At 32.6% G+C, this 23,260-nt stretch overlaps 1 protein-coding gene across 1 annotated transcript in view; it reads left to right on the plus strand.

Annotated features, from left to right (window-relative positions):
• The first annotated feature begins 9,664 nt into the window (after positions 1–9,664).
• Positions 9,665–23,260, plus strand: part of LOC129216276 (probable phosphorylase b kinase regulatory subunit alpha) — a 72,228-nt gene continuing 58,632 nt past the window's right edge. The window contains exons 1-6 of the mRNA XM_054850482.1: positions 9,665–9,908; positions 14,117–14,275; positions 16,318–16,534; positions 17,578–17,660; positions 19,614–19,694; positions 21,943–22,041. Coding sequence (XP_054706457.1) covers positions 9,831–9,908; positions 14,117–14,275; positions 16,318–16,534; positions 17,578–17,660; positions 19,614–19,694; positions 21,943–22,041 — 717 coding nt within the window. The 5' untranslated portion in view covers positions 9,665–9,830. The remainder of the gene's footprint in view (positions 9,909–14,116; positions 14,276–16,317; positions 16,535–17,577; positions 17,661–19,613; positions 19,695–21,942; positions 22,042–23,260) is intronic.

The following is a 23,260-nucleotide window of genomic DNA, read 5'->3' on the forward strand; positions in this document are numbered from 1 at the left end:
TTGAATTCAAGATGCCAAAAATTCAAATTAATATATATATTTTTTGAACAATCACGATTGCTAATTGTTTTTACTTGACCGTCCTTGGCGTTGTGGTTCCTTTTTCAACGCCACCGTCCTCTGCAAGCACAGCTCCTCCGGTCCTGAGCAATGTAACCCCGAAAGCCGCTTCTCTTGGCCAGTAGCACCCATCTCCTACACACACGCGCGCGCTCCTTTACACACATACATTACACACACACGCCAACGTGCATACACACATGTCTACGCACACACACAAGCCTACACATACACAACTATACACACGTAACCGCCCAAGAGAGGGGCAGGTTTGGGGGCTCAGGAGCCGTTCTAGAAACAATAACTCTAATGCGGAGGGTCCTGCCGTAGCTCGTGATTGCGAAAAACATAATTTAAATTCAAAATTTCAGAATTCAAATTATCATTATTATTTAAATTTGGCTTCAATTTATCCACTGTTGGTGATATTTAGAAAGTAAACAATTGAATCACATTAAAATTGCCAATAATGTAGAAATGACATTAAATTGGAGTAAAAGGAAGTCATGTGATGCACACATCAGCTCGTTGTAAAAGGAAGTAATAATCGCCAATATTAAACATTATGCGTAACCCTTTGGCGTCACAAAATTTGGCAACATTATATTTCATACCTTTTAATGTTCATATTAATCATGGGGAATTATCACGGCGTCGAAGATGCCAAATTAGCGACACCTGTTTCTATTACTGAAATTGCTACCGCCATTGTTTGCTCTTCTATCTTCTAGCATTTTGATGGAACTTTTATTGTTTTTTTAATTAATTGATATATTTACTTAGCAAATTATTTTTCAATTTAACGAGCCTCGTTAAATAACTTGTTTTGCTTAAAATATAAACACTAAATTTTACACTTCAGCAGCATTATTTTTGGCAACGTTTGACAAGTTTGGCGAAACTTTTTAGAACGCGCCCAATATGTTTCACGTATGTTAATTCTTCCGCTAATTTTTACTACAATATATATGATGCTTTTTTTTTCCATTAAATTTCCTCATAATGGGACGGTGCTCTTCCTCGAAAAAATTTCAAAATTAAAGGCCTAAAAATGCGCTCTTAAGCTATTCGTAACTCCAACGAACTATAGGGGGCACTGCAGTCACTGACTAATGGCGAACGAAAAAACTAAAACAAACGTATGTGGTAACGAAGAAAATAGTAATAAGTCTCGTAAATTTTGTTCGTATGCATGATTTTTTCGCTTTATTCTTTTTAAATTAATTTTCAAAGTCTTGTGGATAATCTGGCCCACGTAGAAAGAAATGAGAATTCAAGAAGCATTACTAAACGTCAAAGATTAATGCAAACTACGTAGTTCGTAGTTCTAAGCAGCTATTTCCAAGATGTTGAATTCAATATTTATCAATTCTTGATAAAACTAAATAATAATTGTGGTCTGACAAGAATAACAATTAATGCTAGAAAATTCAGTATGACATTACAAATTATTATCGAAGAAGATGATACTTTTTTGCCTTGCTTGGCTAGCGCTTATTGTTTTGCATTTGTAGCTGAGTTATTTCTCTCGAATTCCCGAATCGGTTAATTTAAAATTTTTCTGTTTCGATTTTTCTGATTTCTGAGCTACGATTTAATTGTGTCATGTTATGCGATTCATCAACAAAATTCTCACGGATATATGGTGATAGTTTTCTTTTCAGTTGATTGATCATTATTTCTTTTTACTTATCGAATTCTGTAATCTTACTACCATTTTATTCCACTCATGATAAAAATTAAAAGTGGTTTAACTAAAAACGCAAAATTTCGCCAAGGCTACTTTGCTCGCGCAATACTAAAACTATAACCCTAAACAAACTTGGCGAAACCTTTCAGCTGAGAATAAAAGCAACAAAATAAATTCTTTCTCGGTTAAACATTTTTCTTTTCGTTCTACGATAATATATTCACGAAAAAATTTTGCATACTGTCTATTCCAACTAAATGCTGCTGTAAAATATGGTTTGTTAAATTAATTTAAGATTTAAAAAAAATTAATTTGAATTCTGAAATTTTGAATTCAAATTATGTTTTACGAAATCACGAGTTGCGACAGGACCCTACCCATTGGTTACTACCTTACTCACTTGTTTCTAGACACGGCTCCTGTCCCTCCAAGTCTACCTCTCCTCTTGAACAGAAAGGTGTTTATTAGTTGTTTATGTGTAGGCTTTTTTGTGTGATTAGGTCTGTGTGTATGCACGTTGGTGTGTGTGTGTGTGTGTAAAGGCGCTGTGTGTATGTGTGTGAGTGGGTATGTGTATGAGCGTGCATGTGTGTAGGACGCCACCGACCAGGAGCAGCTACCGGAGGACGGAGTCGCGCCTGCAGGTGACGTGTGGGGGCTGAAAAAGGCACGGACACCAAAGACGGTCAAATGAGAACAATAAGCAATCGTGATTGCTCAAAAAACCCATATTCTTACAAATTCACACAAAACAATAAAATTTTTACCTGGTATAACGTTATCCAAGTTTGTTAATCCAGAGTTTTCTGGTGTTAACGTGCTTTCACCATTTCTCAATCAAATCACTTTTTAGAGGGAAATAATGAAAAGTAACATTATTTTGAGGAGCTCGAACACTTTCTGCTGTTGAAAGCAATCCAAGACACATCGATTGCGTTAATAAATACTCACAACAAACTGCCTATGTTTAAGTCAACAGACTTACGTGAAACGCAATGTGGCAATGTTTTAGTTTTTCCGTTAGTTTTGTAAATCACCGCAAGGTAGCGTATTCGAGCGCTGGAGTTGCGAATGCTTGGTGACACTAGTTTTTGAAAAAGAAAAAAAAAAAAGAGAAATTTAATTTGAATTCTGAATTCAAATTATGTTTTTCGCAATCACGAACTGAGACAGGACCCTACTCATTGGAGTTATTGTTTCTAGAAACGGCTCCTGCCCCCCCCCCCAGGTCTGCCTCTCCTCCTGGGCGGTACTTGTGCATAGTTGTGTGTGTGCATAGACCTGTGTGTAAGCACGTAGGTGTGTGTGAGTGTATGTGTGTGAAGACGTGTGTGTGTATGTGTGTGATGTCGTATATGTGTGTGTGTGAACGTGCGTGTGTGTAGGACATGGACGCCTCCGACCAGGAGAAGCGGGTAGCTCAAAACCAGAGCAGCCGCGCCGCGCCGCCAGCAGAGGACGGTGGGCGGTGGTGCTGCAAAGGCTTCTGGTCCAAGTTGAAAAAGGCACGGACACCAAAAACGGTCAAATGAGAACAATAAGCAATCGTGATTGCTTAAAAAAACAGTTACTAAACATAATGGGGTCGTTTCCAAAATTTTAAGAGCATTTTTTTTCTGAAAGAACATGCGTAAAAAATATATAGGATCTGACCATTTTTTAAATAATTTATTTAAGTTTAATATCTTTAAAAAATTACATAAATCAGTGCGCTTGTTTGTTTAAGCTTCTGCCGATGATGTCATAAATGATGAAATGCCATTCCGTGTTGCCATTCGCAGAGCAAAATATTTAATTCACATCTTTACTTACGTGGATTGGCAACCATATGGTTGATAGCAAGCGTAGAGCACAATTTTAATTCGCTTCTGATTATCATAACGTGGAAACGCAGTAGAAAGATGCGCCAAAGAGCATCATTTGTGACGTCATCAAGACCACGTCCTGTTTGAAAGATCGGACAGTTTAAAAAATTAATTAAAAAATAACTGTTGGGAAAATGAAAGTATTTTCTGGGTCCATGTTATTTTATTTATTTATTTATTTATTTTTTGCTTATTCTATCAATTTCAGTGACAAAAAGTACTACTTTTGACTGAAGGAAACAACCCCATTCCCACATGAATAAGCATTTCAACATCAATAGCGAACGTTTAGGGAAGGGCGCAGGCAGGTTGCCCCCCCCCCCCCTGGCTATGCCACTGCCTACCTCCTTTCCTTAACATTGCAAATGACCAAAAAGAGTCCGATGACTTTCTAGTGAGAGAACATTCGTTTGAACTTTGCAACCGGGATTTTGAACCAGTAAAATGAATGTTGAACAGATATGAAAAATTATTACCTTATGAAATCCAATCTCTTATAAGTGAAATTCTGAAATTACATCAAGATTCAGCGTCAAATCTGTCGAAAACAATGAAACCTGCAACTGCTAAAACAGGTGCCCTTCATTTTTAAGAGGACTTATCTCCCAAATTGAGATTTTGGAAAAAGATTCTACTGGGTGACAAATGTTTTCAATTATCAACAATCATAATGTTTAAATATTCGGTAGAATATCAAAGGAACGGTTTCCGGGTAGCTATTTTATAGACGGTTTTCAAGAGCAAATTGCAAATTAACCCTTGTCGGCTGAATTACCTTTGCCAATATTAAGTACAACTGGAAATTTTTCATATTGTAGAAAGAAATAACAGCTGTGAAGATGATTATTCAGTGCATTTTTGAATATAACCATACTAAAATGTATATCGAATTTGGTACACAAAACTAAACAAGAGAAGGATAGAAAAAGATTTCCATGAAGGATGTATTTGATGAATTTGAATATAGTTTTATAAATACACACGTGAAACTTTTGCTTTTTTTCTCAGTTTGTTAGTTTTTACTTTTTTTTTACACCAGACGTTAATTTTTCACGGAAACAAGACGAGAGAAATACAAGATGTATTTTCTTAATTTCTTTAATATAATGAATTTATGCATGCGGACTTCACTAATTATTTTTGTCACTTTGTTATATTATTTTTTATTCCCATAAATCAGTTTGAAACAAATCTGTTTCACTTGATTTACATTTTCAATCACTCTAAACTAGCCTTTCAGGATATTTATTGCAAAAAAACCATAAGTCCAAAATTTAAAAAATTTTAAAGTTAATTTCAGTGACGAAATGAAACGTAATTTAAAGTGAGGTAATAATCTTACTTATGGCTAGATTAGTCATAAAAGTTTTTGCAGAATTTAGTTCATATATGAATGAAACAATCACTTTTTATTGATACCTGAAAAGTTGCATTAGTTGGACTTGTGCCCTTTCTGAAATAATCGATTCAACTAGAAAATTGAAACTAATTTTTCAGATTATCATATTCAGAAGAATTGAGTTTATGGATGCTTTTGTCCAAAATCTTTTCTTCCATAAGCTCCTTTGATTTGCATTGAAAACGGAGTTCCTTGAAATGCTGAAACGCACTCATGCAGTAATCTGCAATTTATACTGTTTGACCATCGATTACATGGAAAGTCTGATATCCGGTTTATAGGCGGAAATGGACGTATCTATGAGTTTATAGGGGTATTAGTTGACTTGCTACAGATGGGCACTTTTGCCTCTCTATTATTTAGCCTTACTTTTGTAAAAATGAAAATTTGCTCACAGCAGCATATTTTAAGTCTGAGGTATATTTGATATATATTCTTACGGCAAAAATTAATTGATTTATTTATTCACAACAAAGTTTTGAGCCTACCATTTTGCTTTTACGTTCCTGAACGAAATGAAAATATTTTATTTTCTTTTTGTTGTTTCCATGGTAACTATTTTTGTTTCCCCTTATTTTATTTTTGAAAATGATATAAATGGATAAGGGACTAGTGACGTTATAAAACGCGTGCATCAAAATCCCATCGTTATTTTCCCTTCTCCCCTGCTAGATTAATTCAGATGGAATAGTCTTTACTTGGCAGATTGCCAAATTACATACAATCCGCGGTCAAACAGTACAATTATACGTTGTTATTTCTTATTTAACTTTTGTCTTGTTATACCGAATTGTGCCACGCTATTTCATATGTCTCGTAGAGGACAAGTCTAGCTCTTATACCTCTCATTGATCGAGGCCTTCGAGATAGGAAGGCCATCCAACTAGCAAATGACGTCATCGTTTGTCGATCCACAATGATATTGGGAAGTGAGCACTTCGATTAAGATTTTGGTTAAATAAAACTATTTGGTTTATTTATTATTGACTTCTGTTATTTTAGTAGCATTACAAGTTCTACTTTTTCATTTGAAAACATAAAAAGGAACCGATAATCATACATTAAAAAATACACTGAGTTTAATTCATAGTATTTGACATAAAAACATTTATAAGTATTACAAAGTATTCAAATAACTAAACACGATTTTATTTTACAATCATGTTAAAACAAAGTGATAAATAAACACAGTTTTATTTTTCATTCGAAATTGTTTTTTAACTAATCGCATTTTAACTACTCGTATATTGTATTGAAACATTAAGTCTTAAGAAGTATTCAAATAAATAAATGAACTTTCATTTTACAATTACATCAAAACAAAAAATAATATTGCTATTGTATTTGAATAAGAATTAAATGAAATTTTAAAAAATAAATAAACATTTTTACTTAAGAAAACGGGAAACATGACTGCAATATGTTTCAAAGACATAACATCAAATTAAAGTACATAATACCATATTATTAATGTTAACTTAGCTGAGCAAATTTATGCTTTTCAAAAGACGTGAATGCTTGGGTGCCATCCCCCAAAGTAGACGGTGCCCTACCCCCTTCAATTATGAAAACTTCAAAAAAAAAAAAAAAAAAACCCCAAAACATCTCCATCCCCCTTAAAATTTCAAGGGCACAGTTATTTATAACTATAGCCGTTGAAAAGCTATCATTACTATGAGACTATGATTGCGACCCCCCCCCCCCTTCGGTGGGCACTCTCGAAAAATTACACAGGAATTCAACTTGAAAAACGTTAATTAAAGAATGTATAATACAACATCATGAATACTGTATGTTGTACATCCAAAAAATGTATTCAATATCTAAACAACCTTTTTTTTTTTTTTTTGGAATTCGGCTACTTTTCCATTTTCAGCTTTTTCTGCTGCTAATGATTCTTGTGTGTGTGTGTGGGGGGGGGGGGCTTTAATAGTTCATCATTTTAGGCTTTTGAAAAATTATTTTAAAAAGCATTAATTGATGACAAAGTAACCTTTTTCAAAAAACTTTTCATAGAATGACCATTTTAGCAACTTTCTTTAATATTTAAAACCTCATATATGTTAAATTTAGATCAACATTTTGCTGAGTATGCTCTTTTAGGAAATCAATGTGACAGTTTTGTGACAGGGGGAAGGGAGGGGATAACAAGAAGTGTGACATCACGCGTTGTTTATAACAATATGCTCATGTTGAACAGCGTTACATGTAACAAGGAGGAGGGGGGGGGGATTTGTTCAAAAGTTTGCATAATACTTTATAGACAGCCCCTTAATTCAATTTATGTTACAGTTTCAGAGTTCCTGAAAGCTTATTAACAGAAAACCCAAGGAGCTCAAAAAATATGTAGTTCAAGATATTTTGCCCTTTTTAAGCATAAACAAACAAGCACAGAGCATTTGGCAAAAACACGTTGTGTATCCAATGCTCAAAACTAATCTTTCGCAAGCCCAGAAATTATGAATACCGTTAACTTAACCACAATGTGTGCATAAATATCATAAAACTTAAAGACAACAGTGAAAAAAAAAACCGTATATATTTTTTTAATTTACGCACAGAACCAGCTTGTTTGAATAACATTGCAGGGGCGTAGTTGGGGGGAAATGTTTGAGTATCGGACCCACGACCTCCGGCGTTCAAATCTAATCTTCTATCTCAGAACTACGGAAGCCCATCAAGGAATGTTTTTTGATCAAAATAACACATGCTAGCGTATGAAACAATTAAATCGAAACGGAAAATATAAGATTAGTTCAGTTAAAAGCCTGTTTCAATAAACTTGTTTACATATTAACTGAATATCAACACCAGGTTACGTTGCTTCTGATAGCAACAAGTATATTTGCAGAAAATTTTGACATATGTATATTGTCAGCTTGGAAAATCCATTTCGAATAAATGCGTGTACAAAGTTGAAAAAATAAAGAAATAAAAAGTTGCAAGTTAACCGTTTCAAATATTAAAGCAGTATACTAAAATTACAAATTACAGACAAAGATATCAGAAAGGAAACTGACAATTGTTCGTGTAATGGAGGAAAACGTAAGTAATCTTAACTGCATAAAATGTAAATTTGTTTATCTGAGAAAAGTACTTACCTCCGAACTTTAAAATTTATTCCATGAGACGCCCAGCTTTTTTCTTCACATGCAGGTTGTTCGGAAGCGGAAATCGCTGACTCAAATTCACTCAGCAGACACTTATATTATATATATATTTTTTAATTGCTTCTACATTCCGGTACGTGGAAAGGATGAGATAAATCCAACAGTATTGTATTCAAAAATGTGCAGCCGAAGTTAATATTTCCTATTTCATCTATTTCAACCAGACCAAGAAGCACTATTGTTTAACTGGTAGACTGCACTGCTTTCAAAGTTTCGCGCCAAGTTCAAAGATCGACTACTGGGGGCGTAACGAAGCGGGGGGGGGGGGAGGGGAGTTGTCTGGCCTGTTATCACGTGGGTCTCGCATTGATTCAATTCAATTGCGCTCGCATCTTATTGCATTGAAAACGGGTTCCTTGAAACCCTGAAACACATGTATGTAATTTTTTGCTGTTTGACGTTGATTACTTAAATTTTAGTTTATAGCACAAAGGTGCTCGTCATTTATTCAATTCTTAGAATATGCATTTGAAGGATCTCCTCAAACCTTCTTTAATTAATTAACTACGCGCTAAATCTATTCTAGGATTCCTGGTTCTCCCTTTTCCGGAGACTCGGTAACTTACCTTCGATGTTCTCTGCAGTTAGGCCGTCATTTCGAATTTTTTCGGGGGAGGGGGGGAGACGAAGGGTATTTACTCAATGTAAACTATGCAAAAAATGCAAAATCACGTCCACTGACATTCACAAAGTGGGAGAGGGGGGAATTGAACTTTCCCTTTAATGACCAGCCTGTCTGCAATGGTAGGATAGGTATGGTAGGAATTCGGTATTTATGGGGCGGTTCCTTTTTCAACATGTTTTCAGTATCAGTTCTTTGAGCTTTGACAATATATATTTTCAAGTTTTCGTACTTAATGTCACCTTTAATGAACTACCATAAAATTATACGAGTAACACATCTTAAAATACAGCTACTTGTACTTAAGGATAAAATTTGACTTCTCAGAGAAGAAGGTTATATACATCCTTTAATCGACCTTTCCGTCTCTGCATTACTAACCACTCGACAGCAGAAACCTCATATGAGGTAGTGAGAAGCAAAGGGATGTAAGTGGCCTTTTCCAAGTTTTGAGTAAAACGCATTTAAAGATAACGTCCTAGGTAGGCTTTCATTGATTTTTTTTCTAAATCATGCTATACAGCAGTACATACCAGGGCTACTAGGTATATATCTTGCCCCAAGACATAGGAGAGGGTCACCTACCTTTTGCGCTGGTTATCTCCAAATTTTTTATTTTGCCACTTACATTCCTTTGCTTCTCACTGCCTCATATGACAAATTATTGATTTTGTATGAATTTTTAAAATGTGTCAAGGTCTAGGAAATTTTCCCGAACCGTTTTGTTTTGGCTCCTTTTTTATGCATATCAAAGAGGAGAGGCCTAGTGCTTTTATCTCTCATATGCTTAGTTCATTTGCGTCAAATGTAGTGTAACGTTTCCACAAGCTGTGTGACGGAATTGTTTCTCTTGTTTATTTACATTTCATCAGAGGGGAAGATATGGAAGAATGTCTCATTCTAAGACAAAATTTTATATGTTTTCCTGGAAAATAATTAATTGGAATAGTTTAAAAGATGAGATGAATGAATAATTGATATATTTCTGCCAATAGAATAGCAATTTAAAAGTAAATTTGGAAAGATGAGGAGTCGGAGTAATTCGGGTGCTCGTCTGGATTATTATCAGCGTTTGGTCCATCGTACTATATTGGATCATCAGGTATTGTATAGCTATTATTGATGTCATATTCTGTTGCCTGTGTTCTTATATAATTGGGTCCTAAACCATGCTTTACAAGTCAATTGAAGGTTGTGCAAGGTCATGTTTCGTTAATGATTTCAAGGTCGCCAAATAAAACATTAAGTTTCAAATACTGCATTTAAAGGTCTTGATGTAAAAATACTATATTTTCCACCAAAATTTCAATGATGATCATAGTTGCAACGATACATTACAAAAGTTAATAAATGTACGCTTGAATCCAAAATTTAGACTAGGTCTTTTTTTCATTTACAAATATTCTTTTCTGTAGGCGTTAAAGATCTGTTCTTTTAAGGAAAAAACTGCAGTGGCATTGTTTATTCAAATTAACTATCAGCTGTTTGATAATAAAACTAATATTGTCTCATTTTGAGAAGGAAAAAACAAACTGTCCCGAAGTATATTAGCTTTCTGAATTAAAATATCAAACTTGATGACTTCTTTTGTGGGATTTTAATATTGTTCACCTTGATTTATGAATTAAGTTTGTGTGAATAAGTTTTCATGAAGACTTAGATATATACAAGGGTTGTGTCAAGCTCCGTTTGACTATTAAAAAAAAGGGTGAATATACAAAAAAGATTTTAGTATCAAAAGTAAAGCACAATGCGTATTATTTCTGCACATAATCACTTTGACAATTTAAGCATTTGTGGTACCAGTGCATAAGCTTTTCTATACCCTCATCATAGAACGTTGCCACCAATGATTGAAAGTGATTTTTGATGGTGTTTTTGGGACCCAGTGAGCACAAAGTTTTCTGTAGCACAACCTTTCTATAACTACAGAATGTAGGGACGATCGTAAAACTTCTGGAATTTGCATCGATAATTCACTTATCGTGAATCTTCGATTTTCATTAACCGCTTTGTCGACTCGTTAAAGAAGGTCCTCTGTAGTCAGATTTGTGTCCCTGACTCTCTTCATCATGCACATTAGTTCTGCCCTCTTTAAATTTTCGGCACCACTTACGAGTAACACCAGCACTCATTGAATTGTCTCCATATACATGACTTATTCTTTGATGAATTTCCGCTGCCCTGTTACCTTCTGCTTGCAAGAAACGAATAACACTTCTCAATTCACATTTGGCGGAAGACTTGATAGAGATAGCCATGTTTTTGTGTCTGTAGCTCAACAGGAAGTAGCAGATTGGACTGGACAGTAACTGAGTGTTTGGACAGAGGTATATGCAATATATCCTGGTATGCACCTACTGTGCTTTCCTACTGTGAAAACGGAGCTTTAAGAAAAAAAAAACAACCTACATATTAGGGTAAAGCTCAATTAACTGCAAGTCAGGTTTCAGACCTAGATCTAACAACCAGTGGCACGCACACAGGGGGGGGGGGTCCAGAGGATCCAGACCCCTCCCATAGGGCTTGTATTTATTTTACCCCAATTGATTATGATTCTACGTACTATTTTTTACGTAAAAATAACTTCAAACAAAGGTTACAATAATTTCAGTTTTAACACGTGACAAAATAAAATTCTTATGTTAAAAGATTTTAAAAAATATTGTGCACTTTACTATACTGAATTGCCTATAAGAAACAGGATATTGGTTTTTAATGAATAAACTGTAATAACCATGTTTTTAGTTTTGTAGAAGAACAGATTAAAATGAGAATCTATGAAATTCGATAACCATATGGTACTTCCACGACAATAAATTTGCTTTGTTTCCTTTTTTGAATTATGAGAAAAATAAATGCGTCAATTTTTTGCTTTTTAGTAATTTTATTCAGTACTTGTTATTCATATTTTTTCATTAAATAATACTAATTATGGATTTAATAGTTTATTCTTGACTGTTTCTCGTTCTTGAAAATCTATAAAATCAAGTCAAAACGGTGTTTTGGGGTATAATATGAGAGTGGGACTTTCGAACGTGGACCCTCCGCTTGCAAAATTCTTGTGTGCGCCACTGATAACAACCCTCCCAACAACTGCAGTAAGCATGAAAGTCATGTAATACAGTAGACCCTCGTTTTGTGCGGGGGTTACGTTCCACGGAAATGCCGCATAAATCGAAACCGCGTAAATTCAGACCTAATACTTGTGTTAAAATAGTGGTTTGGTTCCGTAGATAACAAAATACTTCATTCTAGTGATAACTAATTGTACTTATACAGTAGAAGACCGTTATAACGCCGACCTATATAACGCAATTCTCTATAAACCGCACAACTTTTCAGAAGTAAACAATAGGTTTTGAAGTTAAAAAACTCCCTCTGTTTGGTCTTGCAAGCATAAAAATTGTTTGTAAAATTAAATTTTGAAACAGTTTTTCATCTTTCCATCTTAATTCAAAGTTTTAAAATGAAAATTAGTACACACAGTAAAAACAAAATACCAGCAGATGGCTGTTGAAAATGCAGTTGTTATGCAAACGATGAAGCTAGCAGAATTGCAGGATAATTCACTTTCTTTTGATTGTGAAACATATTTTTTTGTGAATAGCTAATTGTAATATTGGTGCTTTAATGCTCATTGAAGATAAAACTCATTCTGAAGTGCTAATATATAGGATATATTCTGAATATTAGTTTAAAAATTTGCGAAATCATTTATATAACGAAAAATCCTGTATAACGCAAAAGCTCTGGTCCCAAGGTGTGCATTTTAACGTTCTTCTACTGTATCGACTTTTATGCACAACATGCATAAAGAAAAAACAAATTAATTTCGTGCTCTGTTTATAAAGAAGAGCAGGCTATGACAGTTTTTTGGTAGTCATTAAGAATTTTTCTCTGTAATTCTTTGCCGAGCATTAAAGCATCTGTGATCACTTCTGTCATTTCCATGATAGAATCTTCCACTAACAAATCAGAAAGATCATTTATATTGTCTAGGAATGGCTCAAAATTTTCAATGTGAACGTTTTTGGTTGTGTGTCACTGATGTCGGTATCCTCGTTGGTTTCGGCCTCCTTTGTCATTCCTAAAAGCTCTTCTTCCAGTGAGTTCTGAACTGTGAATTTAATACCTTTACTTATGGAAGGAGCTCTGGAACCAATCGCATAAAATGTCTCCAGGGATCCAAGCTTAATTATTACGTCAAAATGCAGTTGATTACGCATAATCTGCGATCTTTTGGATTTTGAAAGAGGGGAAAATTTTATCTTGTTTGCATTGCCGCATCCACTTAAATCCGAAACTCATCCGCGTAAAATAAAATAAAGGTGTCAAATCTTAAACCGCGTAAAACGAGGGTCTACTGTATATGGTTGAAAATAGAATTCGACAAGAAACAAAAGTAAATAATGCCAATAAAATCATCAATTCAAAATAATATTTTAAATAGCAGTAACATCCCAAACCTACTAATTATTTGTGTCAAAATATAGTGGTGTTTTTGGAGGCTCTGGACCATAACTGTTGTGATCCGTATGGAGTTTTATCTCAGTTTTTACATCGTACTTAACTGGTGTTGGCACATGAATTTTTATCATTGTTTTAAGCATATTCCTTATCAAAAGATTTAATACTTCTAGCTGTCTTAGTTTTCATTTTTATGAGGATTATATTTTGTTTTAAAACAATTCAGATTTCTCTTCTCAGACTTTTCGTAATTGAGTTGCTGGAGAATTGTGAAATTTTAGAGTTATATTTTCAGTTAAATTACTAAGCGGTCTTTGATTTATATTCAAATAAATGTGAAAGGGCAAGATATATCAAACCAACAATATAATTTATGAAATATTTATTGTTAACTTATAAAATTATTTCAGTTTCATTAAAAAAAAAAAATCTAAAGATAAAAGTTAAATTTAATAGAACCTATTCGATGTTTGTTGAACAATCTATCCAGACTGACAAGTCTAGCCATGTTTCCACTGAAATTCAAAAGTATTGCCTGATTTCTAAATTATGCTTTGATATTTTTAAATAATTGTTTTTTTTTTTCAAATGGTTGGTGTAACAGAAATGAGAAACATTAGATTAACTGTGAACATTAATCTTTCTATTCTACCATAGTTTAAATTCATATTAAATATATATATATATCTATATATATATATGTATCGCATCCTGTCATGGTTGTTTATTATTTTAAATACATGTTTTATCATAACTCTTTAATTTTTGCATTGTTACGATAGGTAACATATTTGATGTTTTATGAACGACATTGACATTAATTTTAATTCTTTTTTCTAGAATCCAGTGACAGGTTTGATAAGATCAACATCAAGAAATGATCATGCTTGGGTTCGCGACAGCGTTTATTCAGTTATGGCTGTTTGGGCCTTATCCATGGCCTACAAGAAAAATGCAGATTTAGATGAAGACAGAGCCAAAACTTATGAGCTTGAACAGGTCAAATTATTTGCAATATTTTGAAACTTTTATATTACTTTATTTTTTATGTTTTTCCGTCTGCTATGTTGAAAGAATTGTAAAATTACTTTGTTATATACATAACATTTGGTTCAGAAGTAGAACAGAAAAAAATGTTTTTTTTTTTTTCTTTTTTTTTTAACTTAGAGGTTGTGATCATCATATTTGTTTTAATAAATCAGTTTTTCATGAAATTTCTGTTAGTTCATTGTGGGGTCATTTCCAAAATTTTAAAAGTATTTTTTTCTGAAAGAGCATGCTTAAAAGCATAAAATCTGACCATTTTTAAAATAATTTGACTAAGTTTAATATTTTTAAAATTATATTTTAATCAGTGCACTTTCATTGTTTACGCTTCTGCTGATGGCATCACAAATGATGAACTGCCATTCGCAGAGCATAATATTTAATTCGCTTCTTTACTATGTGTGTTGGCAACAATATGGTTGATAGCAAGCGTAGAGAGCAATATTTAATTTGCTTCTTGATTATCATTACGTGGAAACGCGGCAGGCAGATGCGCCAAAGTGCATCATTTGTGACGTCATAAAGACCACGCCTTATTTTCAAAATCGGACATTTAAAAAAATTAATTAAAAATTTGACTTTGGGAAAATGAAAGTTTTTTCTCGCTCCAAGTATTTTTTGTTGCTTATTCTATCAATTTTAGTGACTAATAGTAGTACTTTTGACTGAAGGAAACATCACCATTGGTCTTAAAATGAAAGGTATTTAAAAAAAAATTTTAACATACTTTTATGTTTTTAATATTTCTTTTACAAATATGTCACTCCATCACAAAGCAAAACACATGAAAAAATAATATTTAAAAATTATTTATTAAATATATTTTTATTTCTTAATTGTTAATTGTGTGATGCAAAGGAAAACATTTTTTAATGAAAGTTACTTCACTTTAATCAATCGGTCTAATTTTTGATCAAGAATCATTCTTTCAAATATGGAATTGCCAACCAAGCCTTATTTTTATTTATTATTTTTATTAATTATGCCTTATTAATTATGCACCTATTAATTTTTTTTATTGTAATTGCAGATATGAATGGATTAAAATTGTGTAAATTAGTAAAGTTCTCTTGAGAATTACAGAATATATTATCTGTAGCAGCAAGCATTTTAAACTTTCCTTTTAGTTAAAGTTATTAATTCCTGGCGAATTTATTCAAAACAATATTTCTGGTAAAAATTGATTTCCTAATATCAACACTTTATCAAATAGATTTTTTAATGTTCATTTTAATATAAATTCTTCCATTATTTAGATGAATTAACATAAATCAGAAATTCTTTCACTTAAAATAAATTAATTTTGGTTGAGATGAAAATTATCATGGAGTGAAACATTCAACATCTAATTTTTGAAACTCTATTAAAGGAACTGTAAGATTTTCTTAAAAAAAATAAATAAATAAATAAAAAAAAAATAATAATAATAATAATAAAAGATAGAATTTTAACATGAAAAACTAACACAAACTTTAATTTGTTTTGCCTAACTGTAAATGAAGAACACAGTAAAATCCATTTACAACAACATCAAGGGACCTAAAATTTTATTTGTTGTAACCAGGCTTGGATCTATGAATTTTGAGCCCCCCTGCAACAAAATCTGTAGGACCCCTCCCCAGAGGCCAACAGTGTATATCTGCAATGTTAATAAGTCTGAATGCTAGGTTTTTTCAATTTTTTAGGACGTTTTGCCCCTTAAGGAGATGGGGCCCCCTGCACTGCGAGGTCTGCGAGTACGCAGAGCCAGGCCTGGTTGTAACAGTAATTTCATATAATGGAATTCAAACAATATAATAGCAGTTAAATCAGCACTGAAAATTTATTTCGTTGGAACGGATCATTCGTTGTGTTGGCTTTCACTTCAATGATATTTTACTGCAACATCAATGATATAAAACCATTTGATGAGGTTAACTGTTGATCTCAATCTCCAAACTCAATCCAACAGATGAAACATGATATCACTAACATTTACTTCATTCGTATTTCAGAGCTGTGTGAAATTGATGAGAGGGTTATTGATGTCCATGATGAAACAGAAGGAAAAACTGGAGAGTTTCAAGGAGACTCAGAACAAGATGGATTCCCTGCATGCCAAGTACAGCTCAGAGACGGGGGCCACCGTGGAGTCTGACAGTGGTTGGGGACACCTGCAGTTGGATGCCACATCCCTTTATCTGCTCACCCTTGCTCAGATGACAGCATCAGGTAAAAGCCCAGTCTGCTGCAATTGCTTTTCTTTGTTTTATGTTATTCATGTACTGGTAGTCTTAATGCTTTCAGTATGAGCTGTTTATTCACATACCTTCCTCAAGACTGAGGGATTTCAGCACCTATTAATTTTTTAAGAATTATTTAGAATATATGAGACTGTGAGAAGCAAAGGGATCTAAGTGGCGAAATTAAAAGTTTTGAGATTACCAGTATAAATAGTAGGGAACCTCTCCTCTGTCTTGGGGAAAGAGATAATACTAGTAACCCTGGTAGGTTAGGTGCTGCTATAATAGCATGATTTAGAAAAAAAATTCAATGAAAGTCTACCTAGGACATTATTTTTAAACGCATTTTACTCAAAACTTGAAAATGTTCACTTAATCCCTTTGCTTTTAATTGCTTCATATTGTTAGGAGTTCCGGTGCAGCTTCAAACTTTCTTGAAATGACGACACAGTTCTTGAGAAAACACAGGAGATTTATTTACAGTATGTACAGGGAGCGTAGTTACAACTGCTAAATCAATCATCAGCAATTAGGCAAATATCAATTAACACTGTAAACTCAACAGTTACACACATATTTACATCCAAATACGCAAAAATACAGCTCAAAAGGCTTCACAAAACAGAGCTAATACAAGCTCTCCAGCGTACCGTTGACACGTTTCACAAGCCAAAACTAACTCAAGACTGACTTTTTATCATGCGGCACGGCTATTTAAACACATCGAAAAAGAGCTTCTCAGATATTCCAGAAAATCCTACTCCTTTCTACTCTTTCTTATTTCTTTCCATTCACAAATTTTATCATTCAGAAATGAGGGGACCGTATATTTCAGCCGAATGTACGGGGGCTGTATATTCATTAAAAGAAACTATTTACAGGTTATGTTACAATATGTATTTTAGTTACTATTAACTTCAAACTGCTGTAGTGAAAAAACTTTAAATGTGTATGTGCATTACTTTCATTTAACCACTAAGATTGTTTTCCCCAAACTATTGTTTTACAATGAATTGTTTGTTTCTATTCTAGGCTTACAGATAATCTTCAACTTAGATGAAGTGGCATTCATACAAAACTTAGTATTTTATATAGAGTCTGCATACTGTATACCAGTAAGTCTCCTTTTGCAAAGTTTTTTTTTCACTGTGTTCATTATGTGTGCCATGAAAATTTCTTTTTGATGTAGTAGGATTAAGAATGATGAGTCACTATTCATAAGCAGTGGCAATCATTCCCCGATGCAAAAATAGAGAGTAAGATATGAGCAGCTAAGTAGATTTTATGAGCAGATATTGGATTTTGATTTCCAAGCTTAGGTGAGGTACCAAATTAAATATATAAAACTAATTCAAATCTGACTATTCCTTTTCCTAATTGACGTGATTGAAGAGAAAGAAGTGTTTCTTCAATTATGGTGCTTAATTGTATGTGTGCATTAGTTTCACTATTTTTTTTTAAACCGCATTTATGTTTAATTTATTGAAAATGGCGTCAAATGTTTCCTTTTGACCCTTAGAAACATTATTCCAGATATCATTGGGATGCCTAGATTTATTTTATTTATTTATTTAGTTTTTGAAAACTCTGCAAATCTACTGGTAAACAAAATAGGAAATAATAAATGTTTTTAACTTTTTATACTTATCATAATTTAATGTATTTGTGCAATTATCATTTCAAAATAGTTCTCTGTATCCTTTTTGCAATCAATGTTTCTTGTGATAATACCTTTTATTTGTAAAATGGGCTTTTTCCCTACAATTCCCTACGGTTTCGGAATGTGTTTTTTTATGAGCGTGTATTCAAACAACCATTGGCCAATCAGTAAGCTTAATAGCCAAAGAAGGGGGGGGGGGGGGAGAAAAGCAAGTTATATCATACTCTGCCAGTAAATTAAGCAATTGCAAATAACATGTGATGGGAAAAGTCAAAACATCAATCTCCCAAGAACCAGGGTTGTAAGAGTTTCGCCCAGTGGTGGTTTTAACCATGGATAAAACCGGTTAAAACCGGCTTGGATAAAATCAGTTTTGTTCAGTTTTGGCCATTGAATGTGGATATAAGAAATAACAAAATTTTTAACTAAAATAAATAAGTACAAAAAAAAAAAAAAAAAAAGAAACATCTATCCCATAATCAGTCACTATTCATTATTTCAGTAAACATTTAATTTACACCCTAGGTAAGTAATAAATGGCAGCATGTTTAAGATGGTGAATCACATTGTAGGAGAAATGTGTCATAATTCTTTAAAAATATGTTTTGAACAGTGTAAATAGCTCAATATATAGTTGTGTTTATAATTTTTATGCACACAAAATGAATTTCAAATTAAATCAAAGTATATTACTTATTTTCAAATTCATTGAATGCATGTTAGAAGTTTTGTGAAGGATAGCTATTAGTTTATATTACAGACTGTTTTGTATTCCTAATAAACGAGCGTCTTTTGCCCTTGCTGTGAAATTTTTTTAATATTAATGTAAGAAAAGTTGCATTTAAATCAATAAATCAGTTTTAAAAATTATTTCAATTATGATAAATAGACATCCTATTTATTTTAATTATGTATTAAAGTGTGAAACATTGTACATATTAGTATGCTTTTATACAATACAGTTTTGGCCAGCTCTATGGTGACTAAATCCAGTTTTGGCTGGTTTAAACGGGTTTTAGATGCTGGCATGGCCAAAATAGGTTTTGTCCGGCCAAAAAAACAACCCTGCCAAGAACAGGCCTTATTCTAGAATTGAAAAGTCAAAATTTCTATTAGTAGCCAGTGGTCTGTAGACCCTTTTTGCTTTCTGGCCACCTATTTTTACAAACTTTAAGAGTCAATGACCAACTAGTCTTTTTTATTTAACAACTACATTTCTCAAACTTAATTTTTTTAGGAGAAATTATGTTTAAACATTTTTATGCTGTTAATACTCTACGGCAGTATCAACCAAAAAAAAAAATTGCAATATAAATTACACATATAAGAATGCAATGAACTGGAATTTAAGCATTAAATCTGAATCTGTTGTATATTACTGTAAGTATATAATTTTTTCCCCCTCTAGGATTATGGTATATGGGAAAGAGGTGATAAGACTAATCATGGACTTCCAGAATTGAATGCAAGTTCCATTGGAATGGCAAAAGTATGTTTATTGTTTTATTCTTTGATTGAACTTATTTAACATGTTAAAAATTAACAGATCACCAAAAATCTTTTTACTTGATATAGTAATATAAATTTGTTTTTGTAATTCTGTTCTTCAATGTAAAATTATGCGTTTAAATACCAGGGTTCGTACGGGTTATGGAAATCCTGGAAAGTCATGGGAAAAAAATAAACAAATTTCAGACCTGGAAAAGTCATGGAAAATTAATATTTTTATTATAAGTCATGGAAATTTATTTTAAGTCATAGAAAATTGTCTTGGGCAATAAAAAAGTAACAATAGCTAAAAGAGCGCTAGAAATATTGAGTGATTTAATAAAATTGCATACAACCTGAACAATTTCATCTGCTTCTGTAACAGCCGCTCACCTTTTTTTGTAATGTAATATTACTACTGGGGCGTCACGAATTGTGAATTCACCAGTATTTTCAGCACTTTTTATATTTTGTATTCTGTAGTAGTGGACTTGCACATTCCTGATTTTGCCACACCCCCTCAAAAAGTGTATTTCAATTGCATCCGAGTTTGTTTCAACTACATGTAAAAAATTCATTATTAAATTTACCAGAGTTTATCTTAATGTGTTGAAGACTTTAGAAAATGAAGACTTCAGTCAGGCAATAGAACATAGAAATAGGGGAATTCTAACACTCTAAAACATCAGCTCGCAAAACTGATCCTCGTGGCCAACTGAAATATCTGGTTTAGAAAAAGGAATCTGCTGAAAAACTTGACTTTATTTTAATAATAGCATTTACTGTCAAGTTACATGGATGATTAGATGCACTATTGACACCAAAGGACAATGTTTTTATGAATTAAATTTATTATTGGAAAATTAGTAATGGCTCATTCAATTTTTTGTCCCATGCGTTACTATTCGGTTCTAATTATTAAATATTTGTTAGACATTTAAACATCAGTGTATTGCATTCACTGTATTTTTATTTTGTTTGAATTTGTATGACAAAGACAAATAAGAATAATTTATATTAGTTTCTGCAGTGTGCACTTTATTTTTTTTCAGTTACAAGTAAGTGCTCCAATGAGGTAGTGGCGCTCACGTAACAATTTTTCTAATGCCCATTTCTGGAAATTGTCAAGTTTTACATTAAATAGTATAATTATCTTCGTATAACAAGGTCATGAAAAATTTTATGAAGTCCTGAAAAAGTCTTGGAAAAGTCATGGAAATTTTTTATCCAAATTGAGTATGAACCCTGAAATACTAGACGAAATAGCTTAATTTAAAGTTCCATGTAGAAAAGACATTAACAGTTGAAATTTTTTGAAAAATAACTGAATTTGAAATAAATTTTATAGCATATAATATCTCCCCTTTTTTTTGCATCAGAAGAAAGGCATATGTTGTTGTTTGAAATCAGTTTTAAATACAGTAGCCACTCTTTACATTATGACTTGTTATATCGCTCATATAACAAATCGCGAACATATTGTGAGTTTCCTCTGTCTCCCAAAGAACGATATTAAAAAAAAAAGTGTTGCACTACATTATACATTATTCATATTTATTATGGAAAAAAAAGTTATATTTCTCAGAAAAAGTATTTTTTTTTTTTTTAGTCGATGAATAAAATCTGTAGATATTTTACAAAGACTTAATTTGTTGCAGTTTAAGTTGCAACTTTCGATTCGTATGCCACCATAAAACAATACAAATATTTAAAATTATTTTTTCTTAGTTTAAGAAAAAAATTGCTAGACAAATTTTCTTTTGTTTTTATTAATAAAATCATCTTTGTATGATAATAAAGTATTATTTTTATGAATGCAAATGATATAAATTGTTACATTAATTGAATTGTTACTTTTTATAACCTCAGTTATATTGCGTTTTTGGATATATCGCGATTTTTTGTTGTCTCCCGACAAGGTCACTATATGGAGGGGCTATTATATTAAAAAGATATCTTTGGCCCAATTTGCAAGCTCAGCTAGTTAAGGAAATATTGATGTGATGCTAGAAAATCATTGTTTGTGCACCAGAAAGTGGGCTGGTTTAGTTCTAGTCAAAATTCTTTTTACTATATTATTTTTGTGATGGTACTGATTTTATAAGATGAATTTTTGTGATTCTACCAATTTTGTTCGAAGCATTTATGCCAATCTTGCTATTCTTTCATTTCTGTCTTATTGACTGGTTTCATGTTTTGCCCCTCTTAAGTCAGTGCTCTGCGCATTCTTACCATTTTTGGGTTTTCAGGCTGCTCTGGAAGCAATGAATGAATTGGATTTATTTGGAGGGCGAGGTGGTCCTTCCTCCGTAATACACGTCCTTGCTGATGAAGCTCAAAAATGCCATGTAAGGAAGTTTATTTATTTTGTATCACTAAAAATGACTGTTTAATGTTGTTAGGGACTGATTTACGGCAGGGCATTCAGGGCCCAGACCCGGGGCACGAAAGGAAAGGGGGCACCAAATTTCTGGTTTTTTTTTTGAGCAAAAAGGGACAGAGTGCAAAAAGACAGAAAAAAACTCCAAAACAGTTTTATGATGGACAATGTGAAGAAGTCATATTAGACTCTGAGCAAAGTTTCAAGGTTTCCTGTTTTTACGTAATCTGTTATAATTTGATTACAAAACTAAAATTCAGAATGTCGGCCTATGATGGCATATTAAGGAAATTTTCTTGCCTGTTTGAATGTGACAAGCAAAATATTCGAGAAAGTGCAAAAGATCTTCAAAAATCTTACTCCTGTGATTTGGAGGAATCTTTTCCTGATGAATTTATTCACATTAGTTCAATCATTGGAAAAAAAAGTTTAATGACCGAAAAGTTAAAAAAAAGTCCATAAACTTGTATGGTAAATGGATACTTTTGCCAATGTAGATACAGCCCTGAAATTGTTTTTGAATTTGCCAATCTTCAATTGTAGTGGAGAACGATCATTTTTGCTATTGAAGAGAACTAAGTGTCCTTTGCAAACTCTCATTTCTGATAATAAATTATCTTCATTAGCTCTATTATCAATAGAAGGAAGTTTGACTGCAAAACTTGGTTATAATGACAATATAGAAGAATGTACTACAAGAAAACAAAGGAATGCAGAAAGCACATTATGATTTACCTTAACCATCATAGTTTCTCCATCTGCAACAAAAAAAAATTTCTTACATGAAAATCAGGAATTTATTTTAGACTTTTCTTTCTATCAAAATAATATCCAAAAATTACCTTCATATTTCTTTTTTTTGGGGGGGGGGGGGGGCGCACCATATTTTTCAGTGCCCCAGGGCAACCCTAGGTGTGTAAATCATTTTAATTTGAAAGATTGTCCTATGTTTTTCCAAGTTATATCATGCATTTTTTTATTAAATAGAAATAAAAATATTAACTGATCTTTGTCTCTCTTTTTTTAAATTTTACTGATATGGTTCATTTTTAAAAAAAGTTCATGGAATTAAATGCAAAAGTGAAATTTTAAATGAAAAAATTAAATGCTCAATAGAGTATTTAAAAAATAATGTGTTTTTTTAAATAGCTGAAATAATGATTGCTTTTGTTTTAGTTTTGAATTTG

Source organism: Uloborus diversus, chromosome 2, assembly GCF_026930045.1.
Source record: "Uloborus diversus isolate 005 chromosome 2, Udiv.v.3.1, whole genome shotgun sequence".
Classification (NCBI taxonomy): domain Eukaryota; kingdom Metazoa; phylum Arthropoda; class Arachnida; order Araneae; family Uloboridae; genus Uloborus; species Uloborus diversus.